Source organism: Coregonus clupeaformis, chromosome 15, assembly GCF_020615455.1.
Source record: "Coregonus clupeaformis isolate EN_2021a chromosome 15, ASM2061545v1, whole genome shotgun sequence".
Classification (NCBI taxonomy): Eukaryota; Metazoa; Chordata; class Actinopteri; order Salmoniformes; family Salmonidae; genus Coregonus; species Coregonus clupeaformis.
Genome location: NC_059206.1, coordinates 59,525,217 through 59,543,779, shown reverse-complemented (window position 1 = coordinate 59,543,779; position 18,563 = coordinate 59,525,217). Strand labels below are relative to the sequence as shown.

General features: G+C 38.5%; 2 protein-coding genes across 5 annotated transcripts; both read right to left on the bottom strand.

The window, feature by feature from the left end:
* Positions 1–3,035: 3,035 nt before the first annotated feature.
* LOC121583330 lies at positions 3,036–5,039 on the bottom strand. 4 transcript variants are annotated; one of them, XM_041899510.2, is made up of 8 exons: positions 4,978–5,039; positions 4,822–4,851; positions 4,162–4,509; positions 3,963–4,070; positions 3,845–3,869; positions 3,701–3,735; positions 3,542–3,594; positions 3,036–3,320 (listed from the first exon to the last, which is right to left on the bottom strand). In XM_041899510.2, exons 1-8 carry the CDS (start codon positions 5,009–5,011, stop codon positions 3,210–3,212), a joined length of 744 nt encoding a protein of 247 aa, XP_041755444.1. In that variant the 5' UTR covers positions 5,012–5,039; the 3' UTR covers positions 3,036–3,209. The 4 variants fall into 4 exon arrangements, with proteins under 4 accessions (XP_041755444.1, XP_041755445.1, XP_041755446.1 ...); XM_041899511.2 differs by having other exon boundaries at positions 4,822–4,827; positions 4,978–5,012; XM_041899512.2 differs by lacking the exon at positions 4,822–4,851 and having other exon boundaries at positions 4,978–5,030.
* Positions 5,040–5,743: 704 nt separating this feature from the next.
* On the bottom strand, positions 5,744–9,061 carry LOC121583332. The gene is made up of 10 exons (XM_045225414.1): positions 8,955–9,061; positions 8,741–8,776; positions 8,163–8,462; positions 7,769–8,062; positions 7,543–7,641; positions 7,198–7,290; positions 7,063–7,090; positions 6,930–6,970; positions 6,816–6,847; positions 5,744–6,676 (listed from the first exon to the last, which is right to left on the bottom strand). The coding sequence occupies exons 1-10, from the start codon at positions 8,980–8,982 to the stop codon at positions 6,515–6,517; spliced, it is 1,113 nt and encodes a 370-aa protein (XP_045081349.1). The 5' UTR covers positions 8,983–9,061; the 3' UTR covers positions 5,744–6,514.
* Between the last annotated feature and the right edge of the window lie 9,502 nt (positions 9,062–18,563).

Here is an 18,563-nt window from a genome sequence, read left to right as displayed (position 1 = left end):
TTGTGGACTACAGGAAAAGGAGGACAGAGCACGCCCCCATTCTCATCGACAGGGCTTTAGTGGCGCAGGTTGAGAGCTTCAAGTTCCTTGGTGTCCACATCACCAACAAACTATCATGGTCCAAACACACCAAGACAGTCGTGAAGAGGGCACGACAAAGCCTAGTCCCCCTCAGGAGACTGAAAAAATTTTTGGCATGGGTCCTCAGATCCTCAAAAAGTTCTACAACTTCACCATCGAGAGCATCCTGACTGGTTGCATCACTACCTGGTATGGCAACTGCTCGGCCTCTGACCGCAAGGCACTACAGAGGGTAGTGCGTGCGACCCAGTACATCACTGGGGCCATGCTTCCTGCCATCCAGGACCTCTATACCAGGCGGTGTCAGAGGAAGGCCCTAAAAATTGTCAAAGACTCCAGCCACCCTAGTCATAGACTGTTCTCTCTGCTACCGCACGGCAAGCGGTACCGGAGCGCCAAGTCTAGGTCCAAAAGGCTTCTTAACTCCTGAACAGCTAATCAAATGGCTACCCGGACTATTTGCATTGTGTCGTCCATCCACCCCCCCTCCCTCCCTACCCCCTCTTTTACGCTGCTGCAACTCTCTGTTTATTATCTATGCATAGTCACTTTAACTCTACCTACATGTACATATTTGTCACGACTTCCTCCGAAGCTGCCTCCCCTCCTTGTTCGGGGCAGGCTTCAGCGTTCGTCGTCACCGGCCTTCTAGCCACTGCCGCTCCATATCTCATCATTCCATTTGTCTTGTCTTGTCAATTACATACACCTGGTTCAATTTCCCCTCATTAGTACGTGTTTAAGTGTTCCCTCTGCCCCCTTGTCCTTGTGGGTGATTGTTCATTGTGAGGATTAGTAGCTCGGTTGAGCTCAGTATTTTGTATTGCCGAGGTATTTTCCCCGTGTGCATGTTTGTTCCAGTGCGCCTGTGGGTTGGGCCTCTCTATCTGTGAGGCGAGAGCAACATGCTCTCTTGTTTATTTATAAAGCACTTCTTTTAAAACTACCTTCATATATATCATCATTAATTTCCACTAGATATACTAATTTTAAAACCAGATCACAGATGTGGATTACATTAGAGACTCCTGTGGTCTCCACAGAGTTGGGTAGGACTGCCTTCAGTTCCTTTGCACCTTATTTATGGAACAAACTGCAGATCCAACTTAAGTTAGACACTCTGGTGTCCCTTGCCCATTTAAAAAATGTTATGGAGGATCAATATGATGTTGTCTGTGATTGTTTCTGTTGAAATGTGTTTTTGTTTTGTATGTTTGAAATGTTCTTGTCTTTATGTCTAAAACTGTACATGTCAACATGTTTACACAGGGCACAGCCGTAAAAGAGATCCAGGTCTCAGTCTGTTTTTCCCTGTTAAAATAAAGATTTAAAAAAAAAAGTACAGGGTACCAGAGGATATAGTGTCTGACCGGGGTCCCCAGTTCACATCCAAGGTCTGGAAGGCATTCATGGAACGTCTGGGGGTCTCGGTCAGCCTGACCTCTGGTTTCCACTCCGAGTCTAATGGGCATGTGGAAAGGGTAAATCAGGATGTGGGTAGGTTCCTGCGGTCCTACTGCCAGGACCGGCCGGGGGAGTGGTCGGTGTTCTTGCCATGGGTCGAATATGCCCAGAACTCTCTTCGTCACTCCTCCACTAACCTAACGCCATTCTAATGTGTTTTAGGTTACCAACCGGATCTGGCACCGTGGCACCAGAGCCAGACCGAGGCTCCTGCGGTGGATGACTTGTTTCAGCGCATGGAGGAGACGTGGGACACTGCCCTGTATTTTCCCTGTGTGCATGTTTGTTCCAGTGCGCCTGTTTTGCGCACTGGACTGGTTACGCTGGATTACGGAATAAACTCTGTATACTGTGATTTACCCTACTCCGCCTGACTCCTTCAAATCACGCATCACAATATTACCTCAATTACCTCGACTATCCTGTGCCTCCGCACATTGACTCTGTACCGGTACCCCCTGTATATAGCCTCGCTACTGTTATTTTACTGCTGCTCTTTAATTATTTGTTTTATTTTTTATTTTTTTGTTTGTTTTTTTGTTTTACTTAACACTTTTTTTTTTTTTTATTGCATTGTTGGTTAAGGGCTTGTAAGTAAGCATTTCACTGTAAGGTCTACAGCTGTTGTATTCGGCGCATGTGACAAATACAATTTGATTTGATTTGATTTGTACACGTGACTATTAAACTCTCTAATCTCTAATGTCTAATCTAATCTCTAAACTGTGTCTTGACATTGGGCTATTTATCAAAATGTCTTGTCAACAGGAAGCAGCGACAATACATTTTCAATGTACATTTTAGGACTATAAGTGTAACTTCCCAAGTGGCGCAGTGGTCTAAGGCTGTGCCACTAGAGATCCTGGTTCGAATCCAGGCTCTGAAAAATAAAAAAATAATGTATGCACTCACTAACTTAACTGTAAGTTGCTCTTGTCTGCTAAATGACTAAAAATGTTATGTAAAAATGTAACTTTCAACATTAATTTACAATGGTATATTATTATTTATTCTGATGATAGGCTATACCAATACTAGAAATCACCAAAACAGGTTTTCCCTGCCTACGAGGAGCCCTTAAAATTGTTGCAAAACATGATTCAACATTCCCATCTAGTGGTATAAACGTGTCTTGTATTGCTAAGGCGGGGTAGTAGTAGTAGTAGTAGTAGTTTGTAACCACCACACGGTGAGAAAACGGCTAGAAAACTTGCCCATTTACCCACGGACCGTGCACATTCAGAGTAGACTTAACCCTCATTAAATTTATAAAAGCAGCTGAGTTAACATGTGATTTTGATTTAATCAAGAAACGAGACAGTAGCCTAAGACGTAATTATTACTTTAAGTAAATGGCTTACATTTAGAAGAATTCAGCAGGTAGGAAAAGGTGAGTGCCTGGTCAGCGAAAAGTAGCGTGCGCTATGTTACTGTTTCCCGAGACGGGGACTGACAGGTGCGCACGAGACAAACAGCAATTAAGCACATGGTGGAATACAAAAACTTTATTGTTCTCTTAATGTGACAAATTGGATGATCAAAAGATCATTGCAAATTGATTTATGCAATTGATTTCTTGGAAAGAAAATTGAAATGGGGGTGTAAAAGTCAAGAAGTCTATCCATGGAAGTCATTTTATGTCCATTCAGGTCTGCATATGCTGGTCAGTGTATGACCACTGTGGCATAGTCATGTCCTTGCTCAAACTTGACTGAGTGGGATGGAGGAGCACCAGCATGGGACACAGTGGCATAGCACAAATCATCTTCACCTTCCTGTTATTGCAACAAAGGGATGAGGACAAATCACTATTTGAAAGGAAACATCAAATCATCAAATCCATACAAAAAAGCACAATTCCAACTGTTTTTAATTTATAACATGCTTATATGTTGTGCGCCAGCCCACTGTACTGTTAATGGATTATGGTGGCAAAGTAGATGAAGAGGGTGCGGCAGCTACATAAAAACCTGATTATGTAATGGTTTGGGCTGACCTCTATTGTCTCCTTTTCCTGTGGAGATTCTGCAGGATTTGTTGTGTCACTTGCTGTATAAACATAAACACAGAAATGTGATGTTAAAATGGGACTGTGGTAAATGTCTCTATAATAATAGGCCTACACAAGTACACTTCACTGTGGCATCATACATACTTGTTAGGGTAGGGTCTCCTTGCAATGTCTGGTCACTGGGCGATGTGAAAGACATGGTTAGGTGAGATAGGCATTCACATTTGAACTGTATGTTCTGTATGCTGTCATAATCATACTGTTCAACACACAATCAACACTATTCACCTTGTTATGACGAGGCATCCGTTCCCTATGACAGTAAAACAATGGAATACATGAGTGATTCTGTCTAATCGGTTTTGCTAATACGTAGATAAGGCTGTTAGATATCAGGTTCACATACTCTTTGCTTTCAGCGAGAGGAGACAGGTGATGCAGAATATGAATACTGCAAGTAGAATTATGAATCCTATCAGGGCCATACATCCGATGATGTACTTAGTCAGCATGTCTGTAACAGAGTAAAATGTATTTTTGACCAAATGGATGAATTACCTAAATCAGGAATCTGTGCATTACATTTCTCATGTAATCTTTCTTACTTGTGTTCCACACAACCACCGTGACATTTTTGCTGGGAGGTGAGTGGATGCCCTCCTCCTCTTCGTAATGACAGTGGACGGTGACCTTTGACCACAGCCCTCTGTGCTTCCACCCAAGCAGCTCTGACCCCCTTACTGGGAGGGAGCAGTGGTTGTGGCTGGCATTTGAGCGACCAAGCTCCTTGAATTCAGAATCCACATGGAACAAACACTGCTGACCCTCTACAAGGGCTGAGGACTCGCAGCTCAGCTCAACCACTTCAGTCAGGGTCACAAATTTCAGGCTTACTGAGATCTGGTGCTTCTTCTCCTTGGTAATCCAAGTGTTTGTCTGGTTCTCCTTGTCCCCTTGATAGTTGAGGAAAGAGAGAGATAGTTGAGGAAAGAGAGAGATAGTTGAGGAAAGAGAGAGATAGTTGAGGAAAGAGAGATAGTTGAGGAAAGATAGGTATGATAACATCATAGTGGAAAAAAACGATGATTTGTGTCCGTTCTAAAACTAATTCAAAATACAAGATTATTCCCTTCTTAAGTTCTCAACATTTATTTCCCAGCCTTTTATAACCATGCAAATCACAAAAGTGCATCCCTAATGCTGAATGACAAAACAAGCAAGAGAAGGGGAAAAAGCTAGATAAATAATATTCAAGAGAAACATACCTGCATCTGTTAATTGTAGGTCAAGAGATACTACAAGAAATGTAGTTAATTGTTATTCTAACCAAAAGTACAATTAGGGATATTGTTGTGAAAGTAAATTATTTTACATTTGATTATACAGTATAATAATATTATTATTAATAAAACATAACTCACACATAAGGCACCAGCAGCACATTAATTGGATCATGGTTAAGAGTTAGTTGAAGGTCCCAAACCTGTCACCTATTATTATGTATAATGCAGAGAGAGAAGTGAAACAGGATATATGGAAATGAGAGATGCTTTCAGGGTCGACTATTACAGTAGTAGTTCAAGGGTGAAATACTGTATTTTGTTTCTCTCCTCTCTCCTTTTATGGTGAAACAATAGCTCCCACCTATGACACTTTTGGGATGGTGCATAATGTTTATATACACTATCATACGTATAGCTGTCATAGGTTTGTAATGTGCTCCAATTGCAGGATTAGATAAGACTGATCTGGTTGGGCCTATTCTGTCCTAAGATCCGTAACAAACATGTTATGTCTGTCGGGAGCACAGGGGATATGAGAGTTCATGTTCATGCAAGATTTTGTTCTGGGTTTCCGAGATTAGGTTGGGCCTAACCAGGCCTAACTGGCAGGAACCACTTGTAATTGCAAAAAATCGCTTTAAAATATCATTGAATTGTAACAATTATCAATTGGGTTTCATTTGCCTCTAGTTGAAGCTTTGCACATAAATAATGGAAACTGCATGGGTGACGAATGGGTTCCACACAGATCCTCCATGTTGGCTTGCAAAGGGTACTTTGTTTACATTTTCATTTACACACTCATCAAAAACTTGTATTGATTTCCTCTAGCAGTGAGTGAAGTGGTTTATTAAGAATGTTGCACAGTACATAGAAATGCAGTCAATAAGTAATCAATATTTTTTTTTACTATATATTTTTATGCCTGTGGTTCTATCTCATCTTACACACACAACTTATAAATGACATATTGACTTATAAATCAAGAAAGCTGTTCATTTACACATTCATCAAGTATACCTGTTCAAATTAACCATATCTTAAAACCTCTGCACATCTATTTATAGCCCAGTATGAGAATGCAACTGGTCTGAGAGGAACAGATGTTGACAGACTACAGGAAGAGGTGGGGACCACATAGTAGCAGATATGTAAATCAGGAAGCAGAGAGAGGAAATGTGGAGGTAGTGTATCAACAGATGGAAGTAAAAGCACATACTGTAAGTAAACCATGATAATAACAAAACATCTCTTTAAAACTAATATACACCAGACATGGTTAAAGAGAGAGATGTAGAGAGCGAGAGATCAGAAAGAGATGTAGTGATGTAACAAGCAAAGTTTGAAATGTGTTCTACTCTCTTGTGGCTTTGAGTCTCTAGTGACTCTTGTCAAAGAGTGAAATAGATTGGTGACTACTGATTGGTAATTCAGTTTAGGAAAATATTCATTTTATGTTTCAGACAAAGGTTATTTTTCATTTATTTCATTTACCCTCAAATGCAAATAGTTGAAACTGCTTGTTTTTAGAAAGGAGTAGAGATCTTTAGTCTTTGTTGTTGTGGCAGGTTTTTTTTTTGTACTACGAGTAAATTATGATCCAATTTGAAGAAAACAAGACAGGATTGTATTGTAAACTATGGCTAATTTTTTTATCCAGTAAATGTTTCTTCTTCTATGATTTTGCTAAGAGGGCGTACTCTCCAGCAATTTCAAACTTGATCTTGGTGCGCCCAGGTCCAGCTTGGTTACCGGTAGATGTCACTGTTGCATATTGAAGACTAGCTCGGTCACTGGTAGAAGTCACTGTAGCGTATTGCAGACTAGTGTCCTCTTCCTGTAAGAGAGAACTAAAGTCACTTTGAGCTGTGTGCACAGTTGCGTTGTCATTGGTGCAATTGACAATATTGCTTGATATCATGGAAGTAAAATGCATATTAGGCTACTTCACACTGCACTGGTTCAATCCAACTCACCTCATCCCTAGACGGGTTTGTGATGACAGAATCTGTTTAAAATGAGAGAATGAGGGAAAATAAAACACTGCACAAAAGAAGACAAAGGCAGTGGTGGTTTACTCTCATACTCACAGACACAAGGTGGGGTTTGGTCTTGCTGCTCAGGTGGGCTTCTGTCGAGACAATGCAGAACAGTCAGACAGATATAGCTGTGCATGAATAAAGAAAAAATAATGTGAATCTAAAATGAATAAACCAGTCTTACCCAGTATTTACAGGACTGCCTTGAACCCCTCCAAAAGATACATAGAGATAATTTAGCAATTTTGAAAAAAACTCAAAGTAGACTTTGGAACAAAATATTAATAGGATATGAGTGGAACTATCTGAAAGCACACACCACACTTGTGTTGGAGAACACACAGCACAGACCCAGCCAGCAGAACCATGAAAAGGGAACCAGCACCCAGACTGATGTTGATGAGAACTGGACCTGAAAGAAGCGGTTAGTGAATGTGGCTCCTGATGAAACTTACAGTGAGTGATCTGTACAGTATAACATGACCTTACAATGGCTAGAATGTTAATGCAAATAAGCCTTACTAATAGTGACTATCAAGATACTTAAGAGTTTAGACATTTTAGAAACATATCAATACCTGTACATTTAGCAGCCAAGTCATTCACTAAACTTGCAATTTGAAGTTCTTAGGACTACCCACAGTAAATCTAAAACCATACTCACTTCTACCTTGGGGTGTTACATTGCTGCTTACATTCACCTGACCAGGTATGATTAAACTGAACGCTGATGGGGAACTAGTAGCTCCTGGAGGATTTACAACTGAAATAAATAAAACATTAATATGTGTACAATAATAATATATTAGTCTTGCAATACAGCAATAGACAGACAGAGGATTGACACATTTGAAATCACAGAAATTGATGGGATCTAAAGTCTTCTTCACCATCTATGGTGATACCGAGGGGTTCACTACGCTGTGATGTCACAGTGTCTTCACCCTCTACCACCAGCTCCACAGCACAGGTGATGAAGATCTCTCCAGCACTGCTCCTCTTCCTCTGCAGTTCCTCTTCTGCCACTCTCCCCACACAGACATTGTCTTTGTAGGGTCGTTTTTTAAAGTGTAAGTCACCATTGTTCTGATAAAAGTAGCATGAGGTGCCAGCCTTGGCCTCACATCGAAGATTGAGGTAATTCCCGATCTTCTCCACATGAACACTGGGTTTTCCAATTGGATCTGTTTGTAAATTGGGAAAGTAATTTATGAAGTCAATAAACAAGTGGGAAGAGTACTCTGGTTAACATGTGCTTTGGAGTACCGTAAAACTGTCACTTACCACTCACATGAAGTCTTCGAACAATACTAGGTTTTGAGGTATTGATCATTTTCCCTTCTCTGTTCTGTAGAATTATACAGCTGAGATCTATTTCAGTCTTGTTCCACTTTTTGAACTCATTCCAGAGCAACTTGAACTGGCAAGCACCCTGCTTGTAATCCAGTTTTCTTATAGGGTTGGGGTCGTGATCTCTGTAGAAATGGCACTCTGTGCCTTCTGGTGACTCACAGCGTAATGTAGCAGGTGTAGCTACATTGATGTACCCAGGGAATAATACAATAGTGGGAGTGGGAACCAAACCTGTTTAGAGAAATAGAGAGAATATAAGAAATTGTAAGTGATAAGAATCTTGATTCAGAAGATATTTGTATGTGGAGTATCACTTCCTTGTCTCTCTATTTGCAACTAAAAATACATTGTTTTTAATAAATATATGGCACTTTAAGCATTGTGCTACTCTATATTAGGGGTAAAACAGTAGTGTACAAATCTGTCATCCCAAAAATATTTTTGCACCTGAAATAAATCAATAGCTGTTGAGCTGGATAAATAATGAAGTGACGTTTGGAAATATGTACCTGCACAACTTTCTTTTACAGCAACACCAGCAACATCTTTGAACAAGGTAAAAACAACTTAGTGAGACATTTTACAAGCCTTATTATAAGACAAAATAAAGGCTCATACATACTTAGAACAAGTTAAAAAGCATACTTTAAGTGACACATTACCAATACTTTAAATCAGTGTAAAGAGATATTGATCCAAAGACCAAAATAGTTGAATACTCACAAATGAGAAGAAGATAAGACAAAGACATTTTTCCACTTTCTTCCGTCAATGAAGTGAACTCCTCACATAGATTGTCATGTGACAAAACTGATGTGTGTTTAGGTAGGACACAGAAAAACCTACAGAGGAGGATATGGAGCCTCACAAGTGATGTTGTGACAGATCACTAGTTACGCTGAGGAAAATGACCTTATTTTCATTGACCACTAAGGGGCTGTTCATGTGGTCCACCTTATATTGAACTAACTGAAAATATAGGTAACTATAGCACAACTATTTTAAATATGACAACTCTTGTGATTAACTGATCAAATATACTTGTTGACTTTTCAAAGAGTTACTGTACACTATACACACAAATAAACTAAATCAAAACTAAATATGCAGTAGCTTAACAGGAACATCACCCTAACAACAAACACATAGACATGACCAAATTAGTTCAGTTACTGATCTATTGGGTTTATTTGTAGTTGGACAATTTGATGGATAGTTTCTTGTTTGTGCTTTTTCACCCAACGACTTTTATAGCCTTGTAATGGAGGTGACTAATGCTTCTCCAAATGAGGAAATAATAATATGCCATTTAGCAGACGCTTTTATCCAAAGCGACTTACAGTCATGCGTGCATAATTTTTTTGTGTATGGGTGGTCCCGGGGATCGAACCCACTACCTTGGCGTTACAAGCGCCGTGCTCTACCTTGATCCATGTCTGTTTAGTTTACATAATGCATATTTCCAGTCAGAGTAACCAGTCTGTGCCAACTAAGTCATGGCTTGGATTGCATCCATAGATCACATTACGTTTGTGGATTTTTGTCTAACTTCGTTTTTTGGAAGCAAATCCAAGCATTGCAGAAATGGAATAAAGGAATCAAAATATATTTTAGCTGTTTTTTATTTCATGACCACATAATGAATTGTTTCACATTTTTTGGTAAACCACAGGTGGAAAGGTTATGGATTGTTCCTCAAATAATTCAGATTTTGGTGATAGTATTAGATAACATTGATATCAACTCCTTGTAGAATGAACCAGTTTATTTTTAAAGGTTGGACATTTTTTAAATGTGAATCTTGCAATATATCTAGAAATTATACAATTAGTATGTTCTTTCTTTAAATTGTAGTATGATAGATCTTATTCTCGTCCTTGTGGGTTTGAGGGCTGACAGAGTGTTAGGGGACCAGTTGCAGGACAATGGCTCGTTGTAGCACACCTCAGCTTAGCTCATGATCACAGTTCCATTACTATGTCTCTCCACACCTCTTCACGTTCTCTGACAAGTGATTTCTATTGATAGATATAGACATGAGCTTCATACAGTATGAAGAGATGTACGGAAAGCTGTTTGCGGTGTTGTTTGCAGGGTTGATGTTGGTGCCTTCTCCTCATCTCTAGATATAGAGGTGTACCTGTACGATCAGTACCCTCACTGTGGTCACATCTACGTGACAAACAGACTCGACACTCAGCTAAAGCTCAGGTACAACAGTGAACATCATGAGACATTGGACCGTTGAAGACCTTTGAATCTCAACTGCTGTGTAATCTAAACACAATGCTATCTCCTCTTAGAGTGGCTCCTCAACTTCCAGAGAACAGAAACATCATTTCCAACAAGATTTACAATATACTGTACAAGCTTTATTTCCACTGGAAAACACAACATCCAAAAGTAGAAAACAATGAAATCCTAATACAATTTCTGTATTTGAGACATATAAACTCATTACACATGAAACACTTTGCATGATATAAAAATACATTAACAAGGTGAATGGAAAAAGGCATATCCAACTTGAACCTGCACAGCAATGTCACATGACATGTCATTATAACGTAGTGCAGACTTGAGTTCTATTCCTGTAAGAGAGAGAACATACCACACAATGAACAATAAGCAATGGGGAGTAAAGAGCATTGTTCTACACACACATATTGCAGCTTCGATGGGTTTTGATCAAGACATGACAATTCACCAGTATATACAAACAGATGATATAAAAACATGCATGACTAAAAATGTATGAATAAATAGACCACTCTTACCTCCGTTTGACATTGCCTTGTGGATCACCTTCAGAGATAAAAGTATGATGAGAACAAATCACACAGGCTGGTTGTATAGCTAATAAAATACATGACAATAGCCTTCAGAACAACATGCAGATGTATGATCTTAATTTGGGCCAGTTTACTACAGCAGTAAAATAATCCTGCAGCAACAGGAAATGTGAATTATTATGTGGATTATAATTAATGGATATTTTTGTTGGGGTTGATACATTGTTTTTAGGGCAAATCAAGTCTGAAATTTCAAAGTGGAAATTACAAACTTTAGAAGCATTTTTAAAGCTCAAATGCACTGAAGTTTGAATTTTCTGCTGGGCAGGAAAATTCTCAGCAACAAAAGAGTAATCAAATTAAGATCCTACATCCGTTACAATTTGTGTATGAGTATGAGAAGGCACACACCACATCTATACCAGAGAAGACACAGAACAAATTCCAACAGCAGGATGAGAACATAGACAACGGCACGAAGACTGGTATATTGGTAGAAGGGGATCTCTGAACAGGATTCTGGAAGGGAAAGGGACATCAGTATCAAAAGCTTAGTTGGTAGAGCATGGCGCTTGCCATGCCAGGGTTGTGGGTTCGATTCCCACGGGGGGCCAGTATGAAAAAATTAAATAAAAAATGTATGCTCTGTATAAGAACGTCTGCTAAATGACTTAAATGTAAAAACAGTATCTGAATAGGCACTTACTGATGTATTTCAACAAACTGAGCTCACAATAACCATATTTATTTAACACACCTTCTCCTTGGGTAGTTATACTACTGACTGCCCTCTCCTCCCCAAGTGGGATGGAACTGAACACTGGGAAGGAACTGGTGTTTCCAGGAAGATTTACCTGTGAAATAAATGAAAAAATTATATACACAGTAAGTACAATAATAATATACACTATTAGTGTTGCAATACAGTAATAGACAGACTGAGGATTGTCATGATAATATTTTCACAGTAAATCTAAAACCAAACCAATGTTATTCACCTCTTCTTTGGGCTGTTACATTACTGCTTGCCTTCTCCTTACCAGGTATGATTAAACTGAACGCTGATGGGGAACTAGTAGCTCCTGGAGGATTTACAACTGAAATAAATAAAACATTGATATGTGTACAATAATAATATATTAGTCTTGCAATACAGCAATAGACAGACAGAGGATTGACACATTTGAAATCACAGAAATTGATGGGATCTAAAGTCTTCTTCACCATCTATGGTGATACCGAGGGGTTCACTACGCTGTGATGTCACAGTGTCTTCACCCTCTACCACCAGCTCCACAGCACAGGTGATGAAGATCTCTCCAGCACTGCTCCTCTTCCTCTGCAGTTCCTCTTCTGCCACTCTCCCCACACAGACATTGTCTTTGTAGAGTTGTTTTTTAAAGTGTAAGTCACCATTGTTCTGATAAAGTAGCATGAGGTGCCAGCCTTGGCCTCACATCGAAGATTGAGGTAATTCCCGATCTTCTCCACATAAACACTGGGTTTTCCAATTGGATCTGTTTGTAAATTGTGAAAGTAATTTATGAAGTCAATAAACAAGTGGGAATAGTACTCTGGTTAACATGTGCTTTAGAGTACCGTAAAACTGTCACTTACCACTCACATGAAGTCTTCGAACAACACTAGTTTTGAGGTTTTGATCGTTTTCCCTTCTCTGTTCTGTAGAATTAAACAGCTGAGATCTACTTCAGTCTTGTTCCACTTTTTGAACTCATTCCAGAACAACTTGAACTGGCAAGCACCCTACTTGTATAGATGATTTTCAAGTACATATGTTGTAGAATTAAACACCTACATGCCTTAAAATGTTTATGGATTGAGAACCAGTTGAAGGGTTACTACAGAGCAGAGACATTTATGTGTTTATCATAAACTCCCTGCAGATGGTCTGGGCATGTCAATGACATGTGATGGAGATACAACTCCTCGTGATGGCTGTGTGGAGATTGGAGTAACAATGGACCTAGTGTTATCATTTGTTTTGCTTATGACCTGACACATGGCCACATGCACATAATCTCAAGGGCCAGGGAGGATGGTAAATTATAAATGCCTTAATGTATGTACGTGTATTATTTGTAAAGAAAGGGTCTGCAACCATATAATGAGATTAGGGAAAGGGTCTGCTACCAATATAATGAGATTAGGGAAGAAGCTTCCTGTGGAAAAGCGCCCATGACCTTTTGGAGTAAATTACAGGTGACATCTGGACGTTGAAAGCTAAGGTAGAGTGGTACTAAAATAAGTTAATCATTTGCCCTAAGGGGAGGGACTGTATATGCTATGTAACATGATTATGCATTTGTGTGTATAAAAGGGAGCTCTAAGCTAAAGGAAGACAGTTGTTGTTCCATGGAGCAAACTCGGCTTTGTTTTGCAATAAAGTCTAAATTCTTGAATTCACAAGCTCCGGTGTCTTGAGAGATATTTTTGAGTTGATTATCTATTAGTCAAATATTTCTACGACATAATTGGCGAGATTTGTCAGGAGTTGACAATAGGGGCCAGAGACGGTGTACATCTGCAGTTATGAAACGGCTTGGACGGACCATACAAACAAAAGCGGCCGCTTTTAACAGGTAAGCCAAGTTCTTACTTATATAGTATAAACGTTTGTGTGGTCCGATCCGGGGCACGGTATCAGCAGCAGAAATACCAAAGTAGGTCTCTCCAAATTTAAGAACCAGAAAATTAGAGACTAGGGGCTTTTGAATTTAAGAATACATGTTGCTGTTGTTTGTCTGAACCGTCTGTTCAATTGATTTGATTCATTTGATTCATTTGATTCATTAGATTCATCTTGCTGATCGCTCTGTCTGGGTCATTTCGACACGGGCGGCTGTCCAGCTGGTTGAGCGATCAGATAATAACATGTTAAATCCTGTGGATACCGCTTTGGAGGGCTAAGATTAGTGCTCCAGAGGTCTGAACGGGCAGGTGGCTAGCTAAATTTGGGACCTACAGATACCGCTCTAGACGTGTAGTGAAAATGAATCGTCTTGAGGACTGCTTAGGTAGGCAGAAATCCTGTGTAATACCGCTCCTTTTTCTGTGTTGAGGAAGTGAACAGAAGAAATAGGGCAGAATTTACAGGTCGCTTAGGAAAGCGTAGTAGAATCCAGGTGTGTAGAGGAAGTGTAACACCTGGGCTAAATAATAGAAACCTGTGGATACCGCTTTGGAGGGCTGAAATTGGCACTCCAGAGGTCTGAACGGGCAGGTAGGGAATCATCCTGTGTTGTGGTGATGCCAAAATTAGGTAGGGTCGATCAGGTAAAAAAGTTAGGTCATCCGGCGTAGGTGACACCATAAATTGGAGTAACACCGGTCATCCTGAGTAGGTGAAAGGGTTAAATAGCTACAAGGGCTTCAAAATTATGATAAAGTGTTAAATAAGAGTAGGTCTGCTCATCTCGTATGGTGAATGGGTTGCTTTGGTGGCTGTGAGTCATTCAACTGTCTGATTCATTTGGGCACAAGTGGCTGCTCATCTGTGTGAGTGAGAATAATAAGAAATCCTGCAAGTAAATAGCCTTTCTGTAAGGAAAGGAAATATATTTGAGGTTGTTTGAAGCTTCTGTCTGATGGAGAAAGGGTGTGCCCAATCTCACATTAGGAAAGAGAAGAATAAATGGTGCGTGGATATTCATTGACCAACTGAGTGTAGAAAAATTCACGTTACCAGGAGGGGTAGAATAAATCCTGTTGGAGGAACATGTCACGTGTACTGGTGTGGTCATATGACGTCTATGCATTGTATTTTGATAAATCTTTTAGGGTATGTTTCTGACATTATATTTAGAAACTTTAGAGGTGATGCAGTATTATGATAAATTGACTACAGTAAAATAATAACTAGGATAGGGTTAACATTCCAAATTTGGGCACTTTGATAGAATAAAATATTCCTGTAGGTTATACAAATAGTAATTAAGGGCGTTTAAGAACAACATTGTATAAATATGGAATAAAAGTGGTATAATGGTGTAAATTAGTCGCACTCTGAAGTTTGAATGATGAGATATAGAGGTGTGTTTGATAATTATATATACGTTGGAATAATAAGCTTTTCTTGTAAATTATATCTTGGAGTTTCGTACAACAATGCCTGTCATAGAATTTTGTAAGATCAGGGAATAGTGACCAGCATATATGATTCTAGGAGGATTCTATGACTGAGGGAAAGGATTTGGGTAATTTGTTGTTTGTTCCGCTGAGACTAGATGGTGATTAACAGATTGTGGCAATAAAGAATATTTAGAAACATGAATGGTTTGGTAGATATGAATATATTGGAATATAATGAATTTTATGTGAGTGGGATTTAATACGAGGGATTGGATAAAATTATAGGTGTTGACTTGCCCAAAAACGTAGACGTACGTGGAAATGGGAGAGAGTACATAGGATATGTGGTAGAATTAAGCATTATAATAAACTATCTATTATTTCAGAAGCAGATATATAATTCATTTGGTTAGGTCGTTAGATCTGTTTCCAAATCAATGAATGTGGGGTTTGACTTGTTGACTGCTAAATTGATTACGTTGAGCGTGTGAGATCTGTGTCCTTCAAAGCTATTTTCTGATAAAGTGTGGTATGTGCCAGATACTAAAACTACTGACCATTATCATTGGAATAAAGGAGGATTAACTTGTCATTTCAATATAGCATAGATTCTGCATCGCTGAACAGAGTCTAGGTTTTCTAAGTATAGTTTAGCTATACTTGTGGGTTGTTTAGATTGAAGGAACAGTCAGGATAAGATTGGAAGATCTAGTAGCCTGTGTCTTTTCGGACTGAAGGACTCACTTATTCAAAGGGAAAGGAGGAGTGTCTATAGTCTAAATCAGAAAGGACAGTTACATTTGAATAGCGGACTGGCAATTTGGATAAGAGATTTGGCCATAATTTGAATTGTTTAGGTAGACTGGAATGAAAGTAAGGTATTTTAATATTATGAATATACATATATTATTAGTTATTGTTGGGATGTGAATAGACTTTACTAATGCCATGAACTAGTTTCCGGTTAAAAGAGAGTCATACTTGCTTGACTGTATCGAGCTGAAAGAGATATTTAAAGCAAGTTTGAATAGTTGGATGGAAAACATTTATTTGACAAAATTCTAATTGTTATTACTTTATTCTATGGTTTGCGTGACATCAGTAATGTATGCGAATAGTTGGTGAATTGTAGAATGATAATGTATTTTCGTTGCGTAAACCAGGGGATGCAAGCAGCTTTGGCTATTATATGCTGAGTGAATAGCGCCAATTTATAGTGGGTTCTAGATTTGTTGAATAAACAAACTTATATTTTAAACTAGAGTAATGCAATAGGCTACAATTATAACATTATCAGAAAAAATACACTCATCTGTGATCCTCTGTAGCTCAGTTGGTAGAGCACGGTGCTTACAATGCCAGGGTTGGGTGTTCGATTCCCAAGGGGGGCTAGTATAAGTATAATAATGTCGTTTGGAATAAGAGCATCTGCTAAAATGTTAACGGGTATGGAGAGGAGAGTACGTGGTAGTCATTGAATAAGGTTTTGCTAGATTAAACGAGTGACAATGGTGGAATATGTCTATAAATCAATTGGATTGTAACAAATGGATGATTTCAATATATGATGGTAAACTACAGCAAGTGTTTGGTGTTACTTGTAGCTTACTTAGAAAGGATAGATTAATAGATCTCATTCATTCTGTAATGGCGGAGTGATGGTTTAATTGCGGGGCTATGATTTTAGTTGATTACAAGAGAAATAGGATATAGTTTACGACGCATGGAGAAGTCAACTGAACCAAACATGACGTTACTACGGCAATTTAGGATGGTTAATGTTGTTAAGTTCGTTTTTAAACCCTATGATAGAGGTAAATGCAGAACGCTGTTTGAAAGTGTTTTATTAGGTCTGCTAGTAAAAATGGAAGAATTTCCATTTTTGTCTGTGGGTGTTAAACATTGGGGCTTGCTGAAACGTGAGAACGCTATAAGGGACATTGTGGGTTAAGTTAGGTGTACAAGGATTGCGTATTTTGTATGACTGTAAGTCGCTTTGGATAAAAGCGTCTGCTAAATGGCATATTATTATTATTATTATTATTATCGGCAGGAAATTGCTAGCTAGTTAGCGGTGAGAGCTAGTGCGGTTTTCGTTGGGTGACGTCACTTGCTCTATGAACTGGAAGTAGCTGCTTTGTGTGGCATTGGTGGAAAGACGGGTAACGGTGCTTCGATGTTGAATCCTGTCGATGTGTGCAGAGGGTCCCTGGTTTGAATCCAGTGAGGGACAGAAAGCAAAACTTTTACATTGATGTTATTGATGTGAATTACTGGTTTCATTGATAACATTATAGGAAAGATGTTGTCCTACCAATCCATGTCGGATAGGATAACATAGTAATTAAAATTGCATATTGGTGAATTGGATGTTTTATTGGTTTTTACTATAAATATAAAATAATTTGTCATCTGTTAAGGTACCATTATGAGGGAAATTAGCGGTAGAGTAAGATAGATATTGTAGAGGGTTTAAAAAATAATTTAATTGGGTGATGAGACAGGTTGACTTGATGTTGAATGGGATTGTTTAATAGAAGTAATTATTTATATTTAGGAGAATGAGAATATGTTATTAGGTAGTATTGCTTAGTGGAGACGATTTACTAATAAAGAACATGTCTCGATAGTTGAATAAGGAACGATATTTGATAATTGATCATTTTATTATGACATTATATAATTTGTTTAAACAGCAGTGAGTTATGATGATGTTTTATTACTTCAGATAACGATAATTTGTTTATAGTACGTTGAACCTGGGGAGGTAGTTGTTGCTGTTGGCTTGATGGATTAAGTAGACATCTTTTTATGGGTTTTGGATTATGAAGAATTATGAAGAATTATGAAGAAAAAAAAAAGAAAAAAAAAGAAAACATCAATGCAACAGTTTGCGATGTTTAAATTACTAAAATGGGGTTATAGGTTTATAGTGGAAGGTGTAGTTAACTTAATAAAATGTGTTATTATCTAGTGTCTTCTAAGTGGGAGTTTTCTTTTAAGGATTGATGGGAGTCTCCTATAATATTATGTTAGTGGTAAAGTAGGACACGACGTATCAAACAATTTTAAATCGATGCTGGGGTTAATGATTGTTGATGAGATAGGACTGGGGATATATGTATGATGTTTTGTGTGTAATTACTATCTTTGGATTGTTGATTATATGTTAACGACATGTATACTTTCTCTTCCAGGAACATGGGGATTTCTTTATTGGGAGGTTAAAAAAATCTGTAGGCTAGGGTGGAACTAGTTAGTAAAATTAAGAAGTTTTATTTTTAGGTTGTCATAGGAAGCTACCAAAATAAATAAGGCCTGGCCATTTTTGTTTGTTTATTGTTTTACTATATGGTGTTCGAATAACCACAAACAAACTACTTAGTATGAAATGTTAGCTGTATAGGATTTTTATTTCTATTTTGGGTTTTTTGACAGGATGGAAGTGAAA

Coding starts and splice junctions, on each gene's coding strand:
- LOC121583330 (XM_041899509.2), bottom strand. CDS start 4,624: ATGATGTTATCATACCTATCTTTCCTCAACTATCTCTCTTTCCTCAAC. Junction 4,071..4,161: donor GGTGGTTGTGTGGAACACAA/GTAAGAAAGATT, acceptor ACTCTGTTACAG/ACATGCTGACTAAGTACATC. Junction 3,736..3,844: donor GGATGCCTCGTCATAACAAG/GTGAATAGTGTT, acceptor CACATCGCCCAG/TGACCAGACATTGCAAGGAG.
- LOC121583332 (XM_045225414.1), bottom strand. CDS start 8,982: ATGTCTTTGTCTTATCTTCTTCTCATTT. Junction 8,777..8,954: donor GTCTTATCTTCTTCTCATTT/GTGAGTATTCAA, acceptor CCTTGTTCAAAG/ATGTTGCTGGTGTTGCTGTA. Junction 6,971..7,062: donor GGCAGTCCTGTAAATACTGG/GTAAGACTGGTT, acceptor TTGTCTCGACAG/AAGCCCACCTGAGCAGCAAG.